Source organism: Triturus cristatus, chromosome 1_2, assembly GCF_964204655.1.
Source record: "Triturus cristatus chromosome 1_2, aTriCri1.1, whole genome shotgun sequence".
Lineage (NCBI taxonomy): Eukaryota > Metazoa > Chordata > Amphibia > Caudata > Salamandridae > Triturus > Triturus cristatus.
Window position 1 is genome coordinate 1,139,507,063 of NC_140580.1, and position 22,429 is coordinate 1,139,529,491.

At 48.8% G+C, this 22,429-nt stretch overlaps 2 protein-coding genes across 3 annotated transcripts in view; one reads left to right on the top strand and one right to left on the bottom strand.

The window, feature by feature from the left end:
- Positions 1 to 22,429, bottom strand: part of MED22 (mediator complex subunit 22) — a 196,858-nt gene that overhangs the window by 126,723 nt on the left and 47,706 nt on the right. The gene's annotated exons all lie outside the window — the stretch shown is intronic.
- LOC146868862 (surfeit locus protein 6 homolog) overlaps positions 1 to 22,429 on the top strand; it is a 143,831-nt gene that overhangs the window by 91,384 nt on the left and 30,018 nt on the right. For both annotated transcript variants that reach the window (XM_085613875.1, XM_085613876.1), the window contains exon 4: positions 6,065 to 6,150. In XM_085613875.1, the coding sequence (XP_085470001.1) occupies positions 6,065 to 6,150 (86 nt within the window). The remainder of the gene's footprint in view (positions 1 to 6,064; positions 6,151 to 22,429) is intronic.

Here is a 22,429-nt window from a genome sequence, read left to right on the forward strand (position 1 = left end):
ACTCAATGACTCCCCTCCACTCCCCCCAGACCATCCCACTCCGGTCGGGGGCAGACTCCACAATTTCCTTCCTGTCTGGACTACCATCACCTCAGACAAATGGGTAACACAAATAATTCGGTCAGGCTACTGCCTAGAACTAATATCTACCCCCCAAACATTCCACCCCGACAACGCCCAATGTTACAGGAACATCTAACGCTACTAAAGCAGGAGGTAATCTCCCTCCTACAAAAGGGGGCGATAGAAAGGGTTCCTACCAACCAACAAAATATGGGGGTCTACTCCCTATATTTTCTCATACCAAAACGGGACGACACTCTACGACCCATCCTAGACCTCAGGCCCCTAAACCAATACATACACTCAGACCATTTTCACATGGTAACACTTCAGCAGGTACTTCCACTGCTCTCCCACAACGATTTCCTGACCACTTTAGACCTCAAAGACGCCTATTTCCACATTCCTGTTCACAACGCTCACAGGAAGTTCCTCAGATTTGTAGTGGACGGCCAACACTACCAATTCAAAGTGCTCCGATTTGGAGTCACCACAGCACCACGAGTATTCACCAAGTTCCTAGCAGTAGTGGCAGCACACCTGCGGAGACAACACATCCATGTCTTCCCATACCTAGACGACTGGCTAATAAAGGCCAGTTCATACAACCAGTGTGTACAACACACGCATGCCACTATCCAGCTACTTCACCAACTGGGATTGACGTGCGAAATTTCAGCCACAACACACTCTTCCAGCTCGAGTGTTCATGCATCTAATAGGAATGATGGCCTCTTGCATTTTCATAGTACCCCACGCAAGGCTCCAGATGCGCCCTCTCCAAGAGTGCTTAGCACGCCAATGGAACCAGGCCCAGGGTCAATCAACCAATCTGGTGTTGGTAGACGGTCGTACCCATCGCTCTCTGCTGTGGTGGACCACCAAAAACCTTTCCAAAGGGCGACCATTCTTGGACCCGGTTCCTCAGGTAGTACTGATAACGGATGCATCGCTCTCCGGCTGGGGAGCTCACCTATTACATCACACCATGCAGGGCAGATGGACACCTTAACAAAAGTTACTCCACATCAACCATCTGGAGTTACTAGCCATATTTTTAGCCCTAAAATCTTTTCAAACACAGATTTCAGGCAAAGCAGTCCTAGTCTGCACAGACATGACAGCCATGTACTATATACAAAAACAAGGCGGCACGCACTCTCCACAGCTCTCAGCTAGCACAGAGCATATGGAGATGGGCCATCCCCCAGAAAATCTTTCTCCTAGCCCAGCATGTCCCAGGAGTCCAAAACACTATGGCAGATCTGCTCAGCAGACAAACACAACAACTCCACGAGTGGCAACTCCATCCGCAAGTTCTTCACCCGTACTTTCAAATGTGGGGGCATCCACAGATCGACCTCTTCGCCACCCACGAAAACGCCAAATGCCCAAGCTTCGCCGCCAGATATCCACACCCATTGTCCAAAGACAATGCGATATGGATGAACTGGTCAGGCAGATTTGCATACGCTTTTCCGCCTCTCCCACTCATTCCATTAGTGGTGCGCAAACTACAACAACACTCCCTCACGCTAATCCTAGTAGCTCCAACTTGGGCCCGACAACCGTGGTACACCACACTGCTGGAACTATCTGTAGTACCGCACCAAAAGTTACACCTCTCTCTTCACCTCTTAACCCAGAACCATGGAGAGATCAGGCACCCGGACCCAGCTCAGCTCAACCTTGCGATCTGGCTCCTGAAATCCTAGAATTCGGTTATCTAAATCTTCCCCCTGACTGCATGAACGTCATTAAAGAAGCCAGGCGACCCACCACTAGAGCGTGCTACGCAGCCAAGTGGAAACGTTTTGTTGTGTATTGTCACAACAATACCCTCAATCCCCTAGATGTGTCCATTCCACACATCATAGGCTATTTACTATACCTACAAAGATGCAATCTAGCCTATACGTCCATTAGACTGCACCTTGCAGCCATAGCAGCTTATCTACAAAACAGGCAACCTCTATCACTCTTTAGAGTACCTGCCATTAAAGCCTTCATGGAAGGCCTCAAAGGAGTAATTCCCCCCAGAGTGCCACCCTCACCTGTGTGGAACTTAAATATAGTTCTCACCAGACTAATGGGACCTCCCTTTGAACCTTGACACAAATGTGAACTTCAATTCCTAACATGGAAAACCGCCTTTCTTGTAGCCATCACTTCCCTCAGAAGGGTCAGTGAGATACAAGCACTTACCATTCAAGAACCTTTTCTCCAAGTGCACCATAACAAGGTTGTTCTCCGTACTAGCCCAAAATTCCTCCCTAAAGTCATTTCTCCTTTTCACCTAAACCAATCTGTAGAACTACCAGTATTCTTCTCGCAGCCACAGCCCGTTGCAGAAAGAGCTCTTCACACATTAGATGTCAAACGAGCCTTACTCTACTACATCGAGAGAACACAACCCTTTCGTAAGACAAAACAACTGTTCGTTTCCTTCTCACCACCACATAAAGGCAACCCCATCTCCAAATCTGGGATAGCTAGATGGATTGTCAAATGCATTCAGATTAGATGATATCTGCAGAGCAGCTACATGGTCAACACCGCACACTTTCACTAAACACTATTGTGTAGATGTGCAAACTAAGCAACAGGCTAGTGTGGGCCAGGCTGTACTCAAAACATTATTTCAAACCACTGCAACAGATACGGGTGGTCGCCGCTAAGGATGGGTACTGCTATATAATCTATGCACAGTGTGTAATCTGCAGCTCATATGCCTCGAACGGCAAATGCTACTTACCAGTATGCATCTGTTCTTGGCATGTAGAGCTGCAGATCTACACACGCCCACCGCCTCCCCGGATACCTTTATCTGTTCCAGTCTATCTTATTTAGATACAACACACATGGGCATCTTCACTGTTATTACTACGCTCCATCTTTCCCTGCTGGGAAAAAATAATCTGAGGATGGAGCCGAAGCCCATGCGCAATACGATCCAAAGGAGGAGTCACATACCTTGTGACTTCCAAAGACTTTCCAAGAGGAAAAACAACTGGAAACATCCGGGCCCAACACCAGATGGCGATCTATGCACAGTGTGTAGATCTGCAGCTCTACATGCCAAGAACAGATGTATACTGGTAAGTAGCATTTGCCTTCTTAGACGTGGGTATAAAAAAGGAAAAAGAGGCGAGAACACAATGGCGGATTGCCAACTCAAACGCGTTATTAAATAGATATGGTAGTCAACAATGGGACGAAATCGGAATCTCAAATGCAGATGCTTGCTGATGAGGGCAGGAACAGAGCCAAGGCAATAATCCAAGAAGGCAAGAACATTACCAACACTTGCCTAAAATCAGCACTATATGCAGCTACCAAATGTGCACAGGCACAACAATAAGACGACATGCTTGGCTCAGAATATCTGGCTTCAAACACAAAGTACAAGACTCCAGTATCAACAAAACCCTTAACAAGAGAGGCACTCTCTGGGTAGGCGGTGGACGAGTCCTTACCACAGATTAAAAAGGACAACAAGATGGCAAAAGTGATGGGAGATTTACAATACAGAGGTGCATTCAGGAGAGGTGGGTGCACACTCAGAAGACCTACAGGAAAGGGACCCTTTACATCTGGTCAACAGCAACAGAATCAAGTACAAAACAGCTCCCAAAAAACTGCACAACAGACCACATAGCAGTGGCCACACCTTGCAAGACAGTACTTTTTAGGTTTGACTTCTCCTTCCTCTTGAGCCAGAGGTGGAGGAAATACCGGTAATTGATGCAACAGCTGAAAGATGCCCCCACAAAACACCTGTGTGAGGCAGAATAGGGAACTTCCCACAACAGTGGGCAGAAATCAGCAAGCACACTTGAATTTTAAATGTGATTCGTCACAGGTACTGCATCAGTTTAATAAAAAAAATCACCACCAATCCCACCAAAACAAGAGATATCAAAAGGTGGAAATCCTAGAACTCAGAAACGAAGTCACAGAACTTCTACAAAAACAATAAAAAAGTACCAGTAAAAGAAAAGAACAAAGGAAATGATTCACCATACTTGATTCCAAAGAAAGATCATACCCTAAGACCAATACTGGACCTCAGATTCTTAAACAGATTTAACCGCACACAACATTTCAAAATGACAACACTCCAAGCAGTATTTCCTCTCCTACAAAAAGGGGACTATATGACAACGTTGGATCTAAAGGACACTTATCTACTTATATCTCTGAACCAAGCACACAAAAAGTACCTACGATTCGTACTCTCGAAAGTGCATTACCAATTCAAAGTTTTACCATGCGTCATAAAATCAGCACCAAGGGTTTTCGCCAAATGCCTCTCAGCGGTCGCAGCGTTCCTAAGAAGAAAGGGAATACAGGTTTACCAGTGCTTAGACGACTGGCTGGTAAAGGCAAAAACAAAACAAGAATGTGAAAGGGACATTCAAACTGTATTCATAACCCTGGAACGTTGTAGGTTTTTCCATAACCACAAAAAATCGTCTCCATAATTGGAGCAAGAGAAGATTTACCTTGGGGCAACACAGGATCCCAAAACAGTATGAGCATACCAAACTCAAAAGAGAGTGAAAGCTAAAATAGATCAAGCTGAGAGATAGCAGAAGGGGCAGTCTCTGAATGTGAGGACAGGCGTGAAGTTATTGGGCATATGGCATCATGCATCCACTCATAGCCCATGCAAGACCGCATACGCATCCGTTCCAAGCATAGTTATGCAACAAGTGGTCACAAGCCAACAGGAGTTGGGAGGATCTACTGGTTGTAACAACAAAAATACAAAAGGAGATACAATGGTGGACATCAAAGACTATTACATTAGAGAGCCCAACTCCAACGGTGACCATCACAACACATGCATCCCACAAGGGGTGGGGAGCACAGACGAGCACCCTGAAAGTACGAGGATAATGGAAGAAATCAGATGCTATAAAACCCTGAAAGCTTTTCAGACACTCATAACTGGAATATTGTCTTAATACAGACAGACAACACAACAACGTTTCACCTGAACAAAGAGGGAACGGAGCCATTTACACTGAACAAGCTAGCACAGGAGATATGGAGCTTGGCAATCCAAAGGAAAATCAATCTACAAACCATTGTCAGGGAAGGAGAACACAGAGGCGGACAGATTAAGCGGACTAGAAAGCGCCTCACACAAATGGGAACTGAAACAAAAAACTCTGGAAAGGATCTTGAAGAACCAACAATCGACCTGTCCACAACTTCAGTGAGCAGGCTGTAGGATGTCATTTTTTATTCTAACACACATTTAAATGGCTAAAAAGTAAACTGTGCAAACATTTCAAAATAATTTCAGTAGTAATGAAAGTCCTTGTTTTGTAATTATGTGTGATGGATAACATTTTTTTTAATAGGATGAAAACAAATCAGAACATTTTACTTGGTGCTGTGCAAATGATAAATATGTTTGCAGAAACCCAATTCCTACAAATTATTGTTTATACACTAGATAGTTTTAGAAGTAAAACTGCATATTCGTGGTAAACGTGGTTAGCCATTTCAATGTAAAATATGCTGTCTGTAAATGACAGTGCACTACCACCTCATGCTTTAGTAAAATATTTATTAAAAGTGAGTTTTTAAAGATGAACTGAGACCCACTCCTGCCCCCACCCTGATGGCAATGCTATTAGTGAATGTAATATAATGCACCCTACAGGCTGTAAGGCCCGCTGTAGGGTTCACTTACATGTATGGCATGCAGTGCCTGCAGGCATGGCACACAGGAGGTGTGCCATGTAGTGTCTTCACTTTTGTCTGCATCATGTCACGCAGCCTACAATGTCAGTCTGCATATGTGTGGTGAAGGGTCCCTTAGGGTGGCACAATACATGCGGCAACTCCGAGGGACCGTCTCTAGTGCCCATGCCCTAGGTACCAGGGGTATCATTTACTAGGGCCTTACAGGGGTATTTTCTATCCACAAAAACGTGTAATCCTGAAATACTTGATGGTAACATGCCACTATCGTCTTGTCTTCCAGGCAGAAGGATGGACACCAGCTCATTTTTTGCTGTCGACATCCTCCGCAAGAGGTTGCATGAGAGAATAGAGGAAGCACGAGGACAGGTGAGCATTTCCTTTGATTCATTTTCATGTGTTGCTGAAAATGTAATTGCAGCAAGATGAAAGGCACACGTGTCCAATTGTACATTGAAGGCTTTGATGAAACTGAAGTTCCAACTGCATGTGAGCATAGCCATGGAGGACATGTGACACAGGTCTGGAGCCTGCCTGTGAAATTTACTTTGGATTCCAAACTAGGGCTGCTCAAAGATTCACAGCCTTTAGAAATGGAAACTACAACTCTCCTCAAATATGGACTCCTCAACCCTGTTTCCGGCTAACAGGCCTTTATCGATATTGCTTGAAAACAGCATTCACCTTGTATGAACTAATTTTCCTTACACCCTTCCTACTGGCCTACAGTGGCATTCCATGCCATTACAATTTCCTCCCCATCACATTTGCTATACACCATCCTGCAGACTTCTCATATACTTCCTTTCGCCTTTTCTGTCGCGTCTGATTGTTCTACGCTGTTTTACTTTGTTTTTTTAGAATAAAAAAAAGATGGAAAGAGAGAACGAAGAGATAGTTAAGAAAGGAAGGGAGCGGCACTGGGTTGAACTGTATTGCCTGGGTTGCATTTGGCTCCCTAGTCCGGTGCTGGATGATCCCCCTGCCCTACAGCCCTCAGGATCACAGTTCATGCGCTTCTGAATGCACTTCAACCACTGTAAATGACGGCAGCCTGGAAACGCGACAAATAAACAAGGTCGTGCCTCCAGGCCATCTTTAATTACAAGTGTTTGCTGAGGCATTTGCTCCCCTTGGGAATATAGCTACAGACACCCAGAGGGCCGCGTCCTACAGTTTAAAAACCTTTGCCCTAGTGGTGATGGACAGAAAGTGGGCCTTGGCTCAAGTCACAGGGCATGCATGCTCAACTCTTTCTGCCAGCTGACATGGAGAGTAAACTCGTAGTGGTGTGAGCATCCACCCAATAGCGTATTGCCAGATCGGTGAGCTTGCTGTCAAGGTACATCTTCCAGCCGCAGATTCCTTACCTTAGAATAATCGCCAGGAGTCAGCCTGGATGTAGACATTTTTTGTGAGCAGTACCCCTGTGTGTTGGTAGGAGGCGTCGTTTGGCTCCATGTGACATCGTCTGCGCCAAAAGTGACATGAGTGGTACCTATATTGGTGCCACCCCAGGACATTAGTGTTTTTCTGTCCGCTCGAGTCAGCGCATACCCGGAGAAGAACTACTCAGTTATTTCACTGACCTTTTATTGAGTTTTTCAAGAATTTGTCTCCTGGTTCATGGAGGATGTCAGCTAGGAATGCTGGTTTTAAGCCTTGTGGCACCTGTCACTGACAGGTGACACACCCGCATTTGGTGTGCCTCTGGTGCTTGGAGCGCGACCACAACTCTAAGACCTGCTCTGATTGCCGTGCCATGCAACCAAAGGCCTTGAGAAAGCAGTTCCTTAAGATCCACGTGACTCTCGCGATCTCAGTTGAGGAAGGTCCCGAGATAAGTCTCGGAGTCCCTCCAAGTGCTTGTTCTCGCAGTTGAGGTTGTCGGAAAAATTGGTTAAGTCCCACCGGCGCAAGAAGTCAAAGAGATCTTAGACATGGCTTCATCCATCGAAGTCATCTGACGAGACGAGTGAGAGTCTGCACTCAAGGCCTAACTCTGTTGTGCACTCTGCGCCTGGGCTATCCCCGTGCCTCCCAGAGTTTGCGAGAGCCGGAACAACCCCCACCTAGTTAAGCATTTGGTTGACCCATCCCCGCTGGGGCACCTTTGGGTCCCGGGGGCCCAAAAGATGCCCCTACTGGTTTCCTACCAACAGGTTCGCTCCGGCACCAGGCGGGCCCTTCCATCCTTTGATAGATCCGGAGCAGCACCATTCAAGCCACCTTACCTTTCCCAGTGTCTACTCCAGTGCGGATGCCCCAGACGACGCAATCCTCATTTTAATCCTGACTCTGACACGGATCCAGACAGGCGTAATCCGTCCCCGGTGCTGATGGGGAGCAGATTCCCAGTGACCAAGCCAGTGCCTTATTATTATGACAGGCCTGGATTGGGGGATGAATGTGTGCCGTTTGCGGACCCTTATGGATACAAGTTAGGAAAAACTGAAGTCAGCTGGTACGAGGATCTGGCGATGCCAGTGGAATGGGCACCTCCCCAGACACTGGTGTGGCCCCGCTCCCTACAGTGGTTATGGAGGAGGGTGCCTCTTTCGCATGGTGGTGCGGAGGGTGGCAGAGGTCTAAGTCCTTATGCTACCCTCTGGTGCAGTCAAGACAAATGTCTTGAGGGAGGTGCTTCAGCCAGAATTTGCCCCTACAGAACCATTACTCCCATTTATAGAAGCCCTTATTGATGTCCTACTCGGGGCCTGGTCCAAGCCCTGTGCTGGGGCTCCTATGCCTATGACAATTGCCAGCCACCATTGCCTCACCCCAAGAGTCCCCAGTTTCCTCATCATGCACCCCTCCCTGGAGAGCTTTGTGGTCCAGGCATCCACCTCTAAGGTAAACCCCGGCGCATTCCTTTCCACTCCACTGGATAGGGAATTCAAATGCTGGATATATTCTGTAAGAGAATGTTCTCTTTCGCCAGCCTGGCACTGTGGTTGGTGAACACTGCATGCCTCTTGAGCCGATATTCCCACACCATCTGGGACTCAGTGCGCAAGCGCTGCCCATGGTCTCAGAGTATGCCCGAGCCATACTCTCTCAAGCAATTGCAGATGGGAAGGACACAGTCAAGTTCACCATTCAATGTGGGCTGGATACAAACTACTCTACTCGCTGGGCAGAACAATTTCATTTTTGGTGGCTCATTACCGCCATGCCTGGCGGAGAACTGGCTTTTCGGGTGACGTCCAGACCATGCTCATGGACATTCACTTTGTTGGCTCTCAGTTGTGTGGAGAGAAGGCAGACTTTGGGCTCGAGCGCTTTAAGGACAGCAGAACTATGGCTAGGTCCTTAGACCTTTTGACCCTGGTCCATCTACCACCCCTTTCATGGCCACAGAAGGGGTTTACAACCGCGTCTGTACACGCCTCGTGTGCAAATCGCACAATTGTTTCGTGGACGAGGATGCGGTTCCCACAGACCACTTGGGTCAGGCACCCAGGGGTCGAGCCAGTCCACTACCCCCGGCAGCCGCTATCTCCAAACCCCTTTAGTATGCCTTCCAACCATCATGGGCATCCAGTGGGGTTCAGGATATACCATCACTTTCACCACTGGAGGCTAATAACATCCAGCCATTGAGTTTTGCAGCTAGTTCAAAGAGACTATTCCCTCCTCTTTGTGACCACCACACCACCCATGCAACCTTCTTGCGACAAGCTGACGGAGGACCACCTCTCCTTGCTTCATAAGGCGATGTTAGCTCTCTTGGCCAAGAGGGTATAGAGAAGGTGCCGGCATCGAACGTAGGTCATGGTTTGCCATTCCCGCTACTTTCTCATGCCCAAGAAGGACGGAGGCCTATGTCTTATTTCAGACCTGTGCCTTCTAAACCTTTTCCTGAAAAAGGAGAAATTCAAAATGCTCACTCGCACAAGTCCTTTCTCCCCTGGACTCAGGAGACTGGATGGTACTTCTGGAATTATAAGATGCTTATTTTTACATCCCCAGCCTACAGATGTTAAATATAACAAGATTAGGGAGTGTAGAGGAGGGCCTGTGTAGGCGCTGAGGTGGATACGTCCTCCACTCAGAGTTAATTAGTAAACAAAAGGATCCACCTCTGGAAAGAGAGGTACTAAGAAGACTGGGTACAATGGGGTAATGGTAAGTGCGTGTCCCAATATGGTTGGGCACACAGTGTTGTTTAAATACCCCTCACACACCAAGAATGGCCCATGGTGTCATGCTTCATCATAGGGGTCTTCCCGCCCCGCTGCGGGACGGGGCGTGCTACGACCTACGACTACGTGGGAGCACTAATGATAAAGTGCTATGTGTGATGCAAAGGGAGGGTCTGATGTAGTTGTAAGTATGTGTTGTTAAAAAGCACCTGGCCCCTTAAGACAGAAAAAACTTTAATGTGTCATGGGAGGCTGGTACTACTAAAAACAGAGGTGCGGAGTTTGCCTACGTAATGTGTGGTTACTCCTTGTGAGTCAACATGTTTCGATGCAAAGCATCTTCATCAGGACAGGAAAAGATCCCTCCCGACTAGAAAGCATGTGCTTAGTAATATAAAACTAGAAGTGAGAAACGCATTCAATAATGCACTTATATACAATACCTAATTGTATGTATGCGTATCTGCAAAAACAAGGAAGGAAAAAGGACATATTCAGTGTCCCTGGAAACAAAGTACCTGTAAACATAAATAACGTGCCACTATGTGACAAAAACGCGTGCATTTAGCTAAAAATCTAGCTTTATCAGGAAAAAGGTGCAGTGACCTGTAAAGAAAAGGACCGTACAAGACACTACAAACAGAAAACACACACTCTATAGATTATCGTGAAATATTATTAGTGGTCCAAGTGGACAATACGGTAAAAAAGCCCAAATGCATACTTGTATGTATGTGAGGTTAGAGCCTCAATTCTATTGGGGGAAAAAGGAGGAAGTAGTACAGGATCAGGCTATTACCTTGAGTGCATGGCTCGGGTGCTGAACGAGGTCGGCATCCAGGAACGGCTGTGCCGTACTTACGTGCCCTGACTGGAAACTTTACTCAAAGTCTGTCCATCCCGCGGTTCCGCTGTGTTATGGGACCATGGCGGGTAACTACTTTTAAACCAACCGCAAATGCGAGTCAGCTTGGAGCGTCGGAGGCATGCACCGGGTTACCACAGAGGCGAAGGCTAGACTGCGGCGTCAGTAGAGATTGACCCGGAAGTGAGGGAAGTTCACCACCTAGATCATGCGAAAGAGGCGCTGACGGGGAAAAAAAAGCTCAATATCTTTATTGACTAAGGGAAGTATCCTTGGAGCTAGACATGATGTCACAGTACAAGCAGAGGTGTCTCCGTGCTGGGGCAACATAAATATAAAGCCCGCTGAAGACGTGACTCGCGTGCTTGGGATTGGACAAAAGAACGTGTACAAATAAAGCCCGCTAATGATTTAGCAAGCAGTTAGGGTTTGGACAAGTGGGAGAAATATAAAAAGGGGGAATTTATTTTCACACACCAGCGTGAATGCGCCGTGCAGAGGAAAACTGACAAATTGGGAAGGCTGTACCCAATAGATGGGGTTGGAGGCACTGAACACGACCTGTCACCTAAGTTTATATAGGGCCTCCTGTGGGGGTGTCTAACAATGGTCTAAAATAAGAAATATTACACAAATTCATGTGTGCCCACATAAGGAGGTGGAAAGAGGCCTTTACGAATGTTCGTTGTATGGAGAGAAAAATTGATGAATACCACCGAAAGGGAGTGAGACATCACATTTGTACATGATAGACTATTTAGGTGCGGGAGAACCAGGTACTAGATCAGTTGTGCCCAAGGTATATCGTCGTTGAGGCCCGTCATATGCGTGCCCAGGCGGAACACCCATCGTTGCTCTTTTTCAAAGAGTCCACGATCAGTGTTCAGTTGTTCTATGATGGTCCACTTGATTTCGTCCACGCCATGATTCATGGTCAAAAAGTGAGTTGCCATTTTGGTTGTGCCTTTCTTGCAGCGGATATTGCTCCTGTGTTCCCCTATCCGCACCTTTATTTGTCTCGTGGTCATACCGACATATTCCATACCGCATGGGCAGGTAATAAGATACACCACATTCTTGCTGTTGCAATTGGTAAATTTTCGTTGATCCCAAAACGTACCATTGGAAAAAGTGAGCTGGGTACTTTGTTTAGTAAGTGAGCATGTACTACACATGCCGCATGGATGATGCCCTTTGATGGGGGGTAACAAACTGCAAGTGTCTTGTCGTGTTGGTGGGAGACGTGGTCTAGTGTGGACCAGGATGTCCCTCAGACTACGGCCTCGTTTGTGGGAGAACATTGGTTTTGGTAGGTCCAGACCTCCACAGTTTTAAATTTTCCAGTTCTTATTGATAATTTTGGACACTTGGTTGGAGTGGGTGTTAAAAGTAGTTACACAGATAGGTCTGGTTTCTTGTTCTTTTGGTATTTGGTTTTCCAGGAGAGAGTCTCTGTTGTTGTTTCTGGCACGTTTGAGTCCTCTTTTGACTATCCGTTCCGGATAATTCCGATCTAATAGTCTCATCTCCAGATCTTTAGCTTGTGCTTTGAAATCCGTCAACTCTGAGCAGTTTCTCCGCAAACTGAGAAATTGACCGTAAGGGAGATTATCCCGAAGGTATTGGGGATGAAAGCTATCATAGAGCAACAGGCAGTTTTTCGCCGTGGGCTTAAAATGCGTTCTGGATTTTAATCTTACCTCTTCTGCATAGATGTTTAAATCAAGAAACACCAGGTTGTTATTAGAAAAAGTGTGGGTGAATTTGAGGAAAGCGTTCTGTTCATTGAGCCATGTCATGAAATTGGTTACTGAATCCGAATCCCCTTTCCAAATCACAAAAACATCATCTATGTAACGTTTCCAAAGAACAATATTATTGAAAAATGGGTTGCGCTGTAGGAGTATTTTCTGTGATTCCAGATGGTGGACATACAGGCCCGCCAGGCTCGGCGCAAAGGTACTACCCATGCTGGTACCGTGTTTCTGTAGATAGTGAACGTCCTGGTATAAGAAAAAATTCTTCTTAAGGGCTAAGGTGATGCATTCCATAACCAAATTCCTGGGAGTATGGTAATTCCAGGTGGTAGAGAAAAGGACCTCTTCTATAATATCCAGGGTCTCATCATGCGGGAGGCTGGTGTACAGGCTCTCCACGTCTAATCCGAGTAGTAGATGTTGAGTGGGGTCAAAAGTGAGACCTTCCAGGAGTTGTAGGACTGCTTTTGTGTCCTTCAAATAGGTATCGGTGGCCTGGACTAGTGGACGAAGGAAAGCGTCCGAAAATTTGGATAGGGGCTCAAGAATTGAGCCTATTCCGGATACAATTGGACGTCCTGGAGGGTCTTCAAGGTTTTTATGAATTTTGGGGATGGTGTAAAAATAGGGTGTACGGGGGGATTTTTGAATGAGAAAATCAGCCTCTTTCTTAGAGATCCAGTCGTGTGTAATAGCTTCTTCAACCATTCCCATTATCCGTGTCCGGATGGCTTCTGTAGGGTCATCGGAGAGGATTTCATAATTCCTGTGGTCCCCTAGGAGTCTCCTACACTCGGTGTCATAGTTGGTAGTTGTCTGGATGACTATCGCCCCGCCCTTATCTGCCGGTTTAATGGTGATATTGGTATTATTGGCCAGTTGCTGTAGCGCTTCCTTTTCAGATTTAGTTGTATTCTGAAAAGTTTGGTTGTCCTTCTGTAGTGTTTTATTGAGATCTTCCATCACCGCCTTTTCAAAAGTTAGTAGTTCTATAGGTACGGTGGAGTCCAAAGGACTAAAGGTAGACTTGGGTCTCAAACCAGTATCAGAAGGCTGACTATCAGCCATGGTCTTGTCGGCAAAGAAAGTTCTTAATTTGAGCTTGCGTATAAACTCTTTGACATCTAAACAGAGTTTGAATTTATCTACCCTGTTTGTAGGGACAAAACCCAAGCCCTTTTTTAGAGCCGCCACCTGGGGATGTGTTAGTGTAATCTCAGAAAGATTGACAACTAGTTGTCCTTTCGGCTGGTTGACGGTTGAATTGATGCCGCTGTCATACTCCGTGTGGATACCCTGGTCTGATCCTCTTGGTCGTTGTTCCAATGGACCTGGTTGCCTCTCCGATTTCTTCCCCGTGGTTGTCCAAGTCGCATCCCTAAAAAAGGAGGCGGGCCATAGTAGTTGTAGTCTTGGGGGGCCGGATTCCACTGTTGGAATGGTATGCCCATTGGTGGAGGACCAAATGGATATTGGGTATAGAGAGGTAGGCCTTGATAGCCACCCCAACCTCTGCCTCTTGGTCTGAATGGCCTTTGTTGTTGTCCCCTGCTTCTCTGGTTCCTTGGGTTACTTGTTCTGCTGGAGTAAGAGTCATTGGATGCAGTGTCTGATAGGTCACTGTCTGTATCTTGGTCACTGCCGGTTCTGCTTTGGATATAGTCATCTCTTATATAGGGGTATACTCGTTCATGACTGAAGGCTGTAATATCTTTCTTGAGTTTTTTATATTTACTTTGCTTGAGTGAGATTTCATATTCACTCATCTCCTGATTAAGTTCCTCAAGCCTTTTCTTGAGGACTGCTGTGGATTGATAACTTTTCAATTGGACCTCGATTTTTTGTATGTCGATTTTGAGTTCTTGGGTTAGACGGGTGGCTGTTTTGATAATGAGAACTAGCCAGTCCCGTGTACAATGCCACAATATCAGTGACCAGTCTTTTTTAAAAATCTTGTCATGTTGGAAGATGAACGGTTCATTCCGAACAATTAAGCCCCTTGGTGCTGTATTCGCCCTGAGATATTCTGTCATTAATAGACCGTGCAGAGCAGTTTTTATCTGTGTTCTCCTCAGGTTGGCCAATTCGTCCCAGTCTGAACCATTCAGACCAGGATCAGTATTACTCAAACCCTCAAAGGGGTTGAGAGCTGCCAGGATCCGGTCAACTTCCTCGTCCTCAAATGTGAGGCCTGCTGACTCAGCCATGTTTGTGCGATCGAAGCAATATATCTTTGTGAAGGTCAAATTTAGTGAGTGATAAAGAGTCAGGGTGTGTGTCTAAAGTGTAGTGTCTATGAAAAATAACTTTCTATTTAAGTGGTAAAAATAGTAAACTACTAAATGTTAGGTGGGGAAAAAAAGCACATTGGCTTAACAGTCCCCTACAAAAAGGGGAAAAGAACTCCCACAGCTGTGCGCTGTCAAAATAGCTAAATATAACAAGATTGGGGAGTGTAGAGGAGGGCCTGTGTAGGCGCTGAGGTGGATACGTCCTCCACTCAGAGTTAATTAGTAAACAAAAGGATCCACCTCTGGAAAGAGAGGTACTAAGAAGACTGGGTACAATGGGGTAATGGTAAGTGCGTGTCCCAATATGGTTGGGCACACAGTGTTGTTTAAATACCCCTCACACACCAAGAATGGCCCATGGTGTCATGCTTCATCATAGGGGTCTTCCCGCCCCGCTGCGGGACGGGGCGTGCTACGACCTACGACTACGTGGGAGCACTAATGATAAAGTGCTATGTGTGATGCAAAGGGAGGGTCTGATGTAGTTGTAAGTATGTGTTAAAAAGCACCTGGCCCCTTAAGACAGAAAAAACTTTAATGTGTCATGGGAGGCTGGTACTACTAAAAACAGAGGTGCGGAGTTTGCCTACGTAATTTGTGGTTACTCCTTGTGAGTCAACATGTTTCGATGCAAAGCATCTTCATCAGGACAGGAAAAGATCCCTCCCGACTAGAAAGCATGTGCTTAGTAATATAAAACTAGAAGTGAGAAACGCATTCAATAATGCACTTGTATACAATACCTAATTGTATGTATGCGTATCTGCAAAAACAAGGAAGGAAAAAGGACATATTCAGTGTCCCTGGAAACAAAGTACCTGTAAACATAAATAACGCGCCACTATGTGACAAAAACGCGTGCATTTAGCTAAAAATCTAGCTTTATCAGGAAAAAAGTGCAGTGACCTGTAAAGAAAAGGACAGTACAAGACACTACAAACAGAAAACACACACACTATAGATTATCGTGAAATATTATTAGTGGTCCAAGTGGACAATACGGTAAAAAAGCCCAAATGCATACTTATATGTATGTGAGGTTATTGCCTCATGAACCTGGAACGGGTGGAATCGTCATGGAGCCTCAATTCTATTGGGGAAAAAAGGAGGAAGTAGTACAGGATCAGGGTATTACCTTGAGTGCATGGCTCGGGTGCTGAACGAGGTCGGCATCCAGGAACGGCTGTGCCGTACTTACGTGCCCTGACTGGAAACTTTACTCAAAGTCTGTCCATCCCGCGGTTCCGCTGTGTTATGGGACCATGGCGGGTATCTGCTTTTAAACCAACCGCAAATGCGAGTCAGCTTGGAGCGTCGGAGGCATGCAGGTGCACTTCCGGGTTACCACAGAGGCGAAGGCTAGACTGCGGTATCAGTAGAGATTGACCTGGAAGTGAGGGAAGTTCACCACCTAGATCATGCGAAAGAGACGCTGACGGAGAAAAAAAAGCTCAATATCTTTATTGACTAAGGGAAGTATCCTAGGAGCTAGACATGATGTCACAGTACATGCCTACAGATGTTACCTGCGGTTCATGGTCGGCCAAGAGCACTTTGTTTGCTGTGCTACCCTTCGGCCTTACCATTGGCCATTAGGTGTTCACGGAAGTGATGGCTGTGGTTGCAGCTAATCTTCAAAGGTCAGGGATTTCAGTCTTTCCCCACCTCAAAAATTGGCTGTTAAAGGCGGGCTCACCCAAGGCAGTTGTCCCCACCTTCAGACTACGAGAATGTCCTGCCCTCACTGAGGTTCACCATCAAAGTGCCAAAGTCACACCTGACTCCTACGCTCCTTCCATCAGAGCTGGTCTGGACACAGTGCAATTTTGGGCCTATCTTCCTGAGCCGCGAGTCCAGGATATTCAGGCTATGATACCGATGTTTCAGCCTCTATTCTGGATTTTGGTGAGACTCACTCTGAGGGTGTTGGGCCTCATGGCCTCCTCGAGACACATGTCTATAGGCATGAGGGCTCTGCAGTGGGGCCTGAAATCCCAGTGGGCACAGCATCAGGAGAATCCCTCTGGCATGGTCTAGATTTTTAAAGGAACTGCAGAAGCTCTGCAGTGGGAGCTAATGAACCGTGATTGGGTAATTGGCAGACCCCTCTCCCTTACAAAACCAGAGCTGACTGTAGTGACAGATGCATCTGAAAGAGACACATTAGTGATAGATTCCTTACCTTAGAATTACCCCCAGGCGTCAGACTGGATCCGGAAGGTTTTCGTCAGCAGTACCCCTGCGCGCCAGAAGGTGGCGTTGTGCGGCTCCGTGTCCGTCGTAGGAGTCGTGATCGCCGGGATGACGTCGCGGCAGCTACTTGGACGCTGCCCTCGCGCGCTGACGTCCGTTCTTTCTTTTTCCGCGGCAGCAAGCGCAGATCCGGAGAGAGCGGTAACCCCAGTCAATTTATGACTGAGTTGTTGGGACTTTTGTCTGTCTTTCTTGAGTCTTTAACTCCTGGTGTTATAGGGATGCCCGGTTTCAAGTCTTGCGAGGTTTGTCCCCGCATGATGTCGGTGACGGACCCGCACTGTGAGTGTCTCCACTGCCTGGGGGCGACCATGACCCCACGTCGTGCCCCGAATGCCGGGCCATGGCTGCGAAAACTTTGCGGGAGCGGTCCCGGAAGTTGTTTGAGGCCTGGGAGTCGGCTCCGTGCCGTTGAAGGTCCCGGTCCCGTGGGAGGTCGAGGGACTGGTCGCAGAGCCGCCATCATCGTTCGACAAGGTGTTCGCGTGACATGGCTGAGGGTGCAAGTGGTGCCACCCCTGCAGCTCCGGAGGAGCTTGCACGGTTGCCTATGGCCTACCCGCCTTTCCTGGGTCCGTCTGCGACTCCGGACCAGCTGCAGGACTTCCTGTCAGCCGTGGCTTGGCTTTTTGGCCTGTCGGGCCCCGTCGGTGCGCCTTAGGGCCTGCGGGTTAGACTGGGGGTCCTCGCCCTTCATCGTCGTCTGCTCCGGCCCCGACGTCGTCGACCGCTCTGGCCTCGGCGCAGCGAGACCCTCATGGATCCATGCATGGATCACAGCCGACGTAGGTCGACCTCCACCGACGTTGACGGCACCGCCACCGGCCGGCCACCCGGCCGATGCCTTCCCCGGCTTCCACACCGACGTGGAGACGGTGCCGGACCGGTGTCGATCGACGCCGATCCCAACGCCGATGGGGAATTTCTATCCCTTTCTTCATCCTCCTCCTCCTTTTCCGCCTGCACAGCCGGTTACGGAGTACAGGGAGGACTGGGAGGAGTCTGAAGACCCTCTCGCAGCCCAATACGAGTTAGACGCGGACTGGGCAGAGGATTTGGATGACGCAGGTGGACTGGACAAGAACCTGGCGCACTGTCTCATTCTACCGTGGCTACGGAGGAGGGTGGTACTTATTTAGTGGTGTTTCGTAGGTCAGCTGAGGCTCTCCACCTTGAGCTCCCTACAGTGGCCGTCAGGACTAACCTCCTGACAGAAGTGCTTCGGCCGCGGCTTCCTCTGCGGAGCCGCTGCTGCCCTTCAAGGACCCACTTTCAGACTTTCTTTTGGGCACCTGGTCCAGGCCCAACACAGGGGCTCCTGTGGATAGGAACGTCTCCCAACACCCTACCCCTGAGAGCTTAGTTGTCCAAGCCTCTGTGTCTCTGAGCGCATTCCCTTCCGCACCTCCGGACAGGGAATCCAAGAAACTGGAGCAGTTTGGGAAGAAGATTTTCTCTTCCGCCAGTTCAGGGTTGCGGTTTGTGAACACCGCATGCCTCTTGGGCCGTTATTCCCACTCTGTGTGGGATACGGTGGCGCAGGTACTGGCGCAGGTGCTGCCACAGTGTCTGGAGGAGACCTGGACGGTACTCTCCCAAGCTATTGCTGAGGGGAGAGATGCAGCCAAGTTCACGATTCGTTGTGGCTTGACACCGCCGACTCGCTGGGCAGAGCGATTTCCACAACAGTGGTACTACGTCGTCACGCCTGGCTGAGACATCTGGGGATGTCCAGAATACTCTGATGGTCATGCCTTTTGATGGCACTCACCTCTTTGGAGACAAGGCAGACAGTGCGTTGGTGCGTTTTAAGGACTTGCGGGCTACGGCCAAGTCCTTGGGCCTTTCGGCCATGCGCACTCCTTCGGCTTCTGCTTTTCGCTCCTTTCTTGGCCAAGGAAGGGGCACCTAAACACGTTTGTTTCAGAGCCACAGGCCTGCGTAGCAACAGTCTCAGCGCAGCCGCCGGACCCGCTGAGGTGGGTCACAGGGCCAGCGGGTGGGTCAGTCCCCCACCTCCCCGACCACCACTGCCTCCAAACCTTCCTAGTCCGGTGTTTCAGGCCCACCAAACGCCAGTGGGCGGCAGGATTTGCCATCACCTCCCTTACTGGCACACCATCACTTCGGACAGATGGGTTTTACAGATAGTCCGAAGGGGCTACTCCCTCCCCTTCGAGACTACCCCCCCCAGCCATGCCACCTCAGTTCCACCTCATGTCGGGTGTTCACTTGGCACTTCTCCAGCAGGAAGTTGCAGCCCTATTGGCCAAGGGGGCCATCGAGCGCGTTCAGAACTAGGTCGTGGTTGTTACTCCCACTACTTCTTAGTTCCATATAAGGACAAGGGCCTGCGTCCCATCTTAGACCTTCGGATCGTCAATCGCTTCCTCCGGAAGGAGAAGTCCAAGATGCTCACACTTGCTCAGGTCTTGTCTGCCCTAGACCCGCAGGACTGGATGGTAGCTTTGGACTTGCAGGATGCTTAGTTTCATATCCCCTTCCTGCCCGGCCAACCGGCGTTACCTGCGGTTCGCGGTAGGCAATGAGCACTTTCAGTTCACCGTGCTCCATTTTGGCCTTACCAGCGTCCCTCGGGTGTTCAGGAAAGTGATGGCGGTGGTCGCAGCTCATCTGCGCAGATCAGGGGTTTGTCTTCCCCCCTATCTCGACGGTTGGTTGTTGAAGGCGAGCTTGCCTCAGGCAGTCGTCACCCATCTCCAGACTACCTCCGACCTCCTGCATTTGCCGGGGTTCTCCATCAACGTGCCGAAGTCGCACCTGATTCCCTCTCAGAAGCTCCTCTTCATCGGAGCGGTTCTGGATACGGCGCAGTTTTGGGTTTATCCTCCCGAATAGCGAGTCCGGGACATTCGGGCTATGATTCCAATCTTTCGGCCCTTGTCCTGGGTTTCTGTCAGGATGACCTTGAGGCTGCTGAGCCTCATGGCCTCCTGCATCCTGCTGACCAATCATGTCAGATGGCATATGCGGGCTCTGCAGTGGGACCTGAAGTTCCAGTGGGCGCAGCATCAAAGGGACCTGTCCGAGTACGTCCAGATCTCGGAGGGCGCTGCACAACAGTTGCAGTGGTGGCTCACGAACCAGCATTGGGTTAGCGGCAGATCACTCTCCCTTCCCCAACCGGAGCACACTGTGGTGACGGATGCACCCCTCCTGGGATGGGGCGGCCACATGGGAGAGGCGGATATCAGAGGCCTCTGGTCTCCGGCGGAGTCCAGGCTCCATATCCACCTTCTGGAGCTCCGGGCGATCCTACTTGCACTGAAGGCATTCCTTCCCTCTGTCAAGGGGAGAGTAGTGCAGGTGTTCACGGACAACACCACTGCCATGTGGTACTGCAAGAAGCAAGGCGGGGTGGGGTCTTGGACCCTATGTCAGGAGGCTCGGAGTCTCTGGACATGGCTTGAACGTCAAGGCATTTCCTTGGTGGTTCAACACTTGGCAGGTTCTTTGAAAGCCAGGGTGGACGAACTCAGCCACAGGTGTATGATGGATCACGAATGGAGTCCTCACTTGTCGGTGGCGCAAGGTCTCTTTCAACAGTGGGGGGAGCCTTGATTAAGTCTATTCGCAACCGAAGAGAACGCGCAATGTCTGCAGTTCTGTGCGTTGGAATTTCCAAGGCGGCACTCGCTCGGTGACGCTTTTTGGCACGAGTGGAGTTGTGGTTGATTGTACGCCTTTCCGCTTATACCACTTCTACCCAGAGTGCTGAAGATGATGAGGCGCGATCGGACCCAAGTCATTCTTGTGGATCCGGACTGGGCTCGAACAGTTTGGTATCCCGCGCTACTCGGTATGAGCGTGGACTCCTCGATCCGACTGCCTCCTCGGGAGGATCTTCTGTCGCAGCAGCAGGGGACGGTCCTCCACCCGAACCTGTCCAGCCTCCACCTCCATGCGTGGAGATTGAGCGGCGACATTTGATTCCATTTGACTTGCCTCCTGAAGTCTGTGATATCATTCTGGCAGCCAGGCGTCCCTCCACTAAATATGTATATGCCTGCAGGTGGAATAAATTTGTGGCATGGTGCACAGCAAAGGCTGCGGATCCCCTTTCTGACCCTCTTTTTGAGGGTCCTTTTGTTCCTTCTTTCTTTGGCCCGGCAGGGCTCTGCTCTGGGCACTGTTAAGGGCTACCTTTCTGCAATTTCGGCCTTTCTCAGGCTCCCTGATCAGCCCTCTCTTTTCAAGTCCCCTGTCGTAAGTAGATTTCTCATAGGCATTACTCACCTTTTCCCTCCTGTTCCATTTGTGATGCCACAGTGGGACTTGAATCTGGTTCTTACTTATTTGATGTGGGCTCCTTTTGAGCCACTTCACAACTGTTCGTTTACTAACTTTGAAGACTGCTGTCCTGGTTGCTAGCACCTCCGCTAGGCGCGTGAGTGAGCTCCATGCTCTTTCCTGTAAACCTCCTTTTCTGTCCATCCGGACAAGGTTGTGCTCCGCACTTATCCTTCCTTCTTGCCAAAGGTTGTTACTCCCTTCCACATCGTGCAAACTATCACCCTGCCCACTTTCTTTCCACCTCCTCACCCTTCTAGAGAGGAAGAGAGGCTCCACCATCTGGACCCAAAACGTGCGCGTTCATTTTACCTGAATCGCACACGAGTTCCGGGTGGATGACCAGCTCTTTGTTGGCTACGTAGGCGCCAAGAAAGGCCGGGCTGTGCACAAGCGGACTATCTCCCGCTGGGTCGTCTTGTGTATAAAAGCCTGTTATTGTCTGGCTAAAAAGGAACCTCAGGTGGGGTTGCGCGCCTATTCTACCAGGGCGACAGCAGCTACTACTGCATTGAGACGTGGTGTCCCCCTGCAAGACCATCTGTCAGGCAGCCATGTGGGCCTCACTACACACTTTTACTAAGCATTATTGCCTTGACAGTCAAGTCCGGAGAGACGGCTTCTTTGGCTGTTCTTTTCTCCGTGACTTTCTGGTGTGATCTTGGTTCGCAGACCCACCACCGGGGTTGGTATTGCTGGGGTATCTATTCTAAGGTAAGGAATCTATCACTAACGTGTCTCTTTCAGATGCACAAGCTACTTACCTTCGGTAACGATATATCTGTAAGAGGCATTAGTTAGTGATAGACTTGCAATCTATCACTAACGTGTCTCTTTCAGATGCACAAGTTACTTACCTTCGGTAACGATCTATCTTTAAGAGACATTAGTTAGTGATAGATTCCTTACCACCCCGCCCATCCTCCCCGTTCTGTGAACTGATTTCCTGGGTTAGGGTCATCCCTTTCAGGGCCCTAGTTTCATTGCACCAGTGGTCAGTATCTTGCATGGCTATGCGTTCCTGGC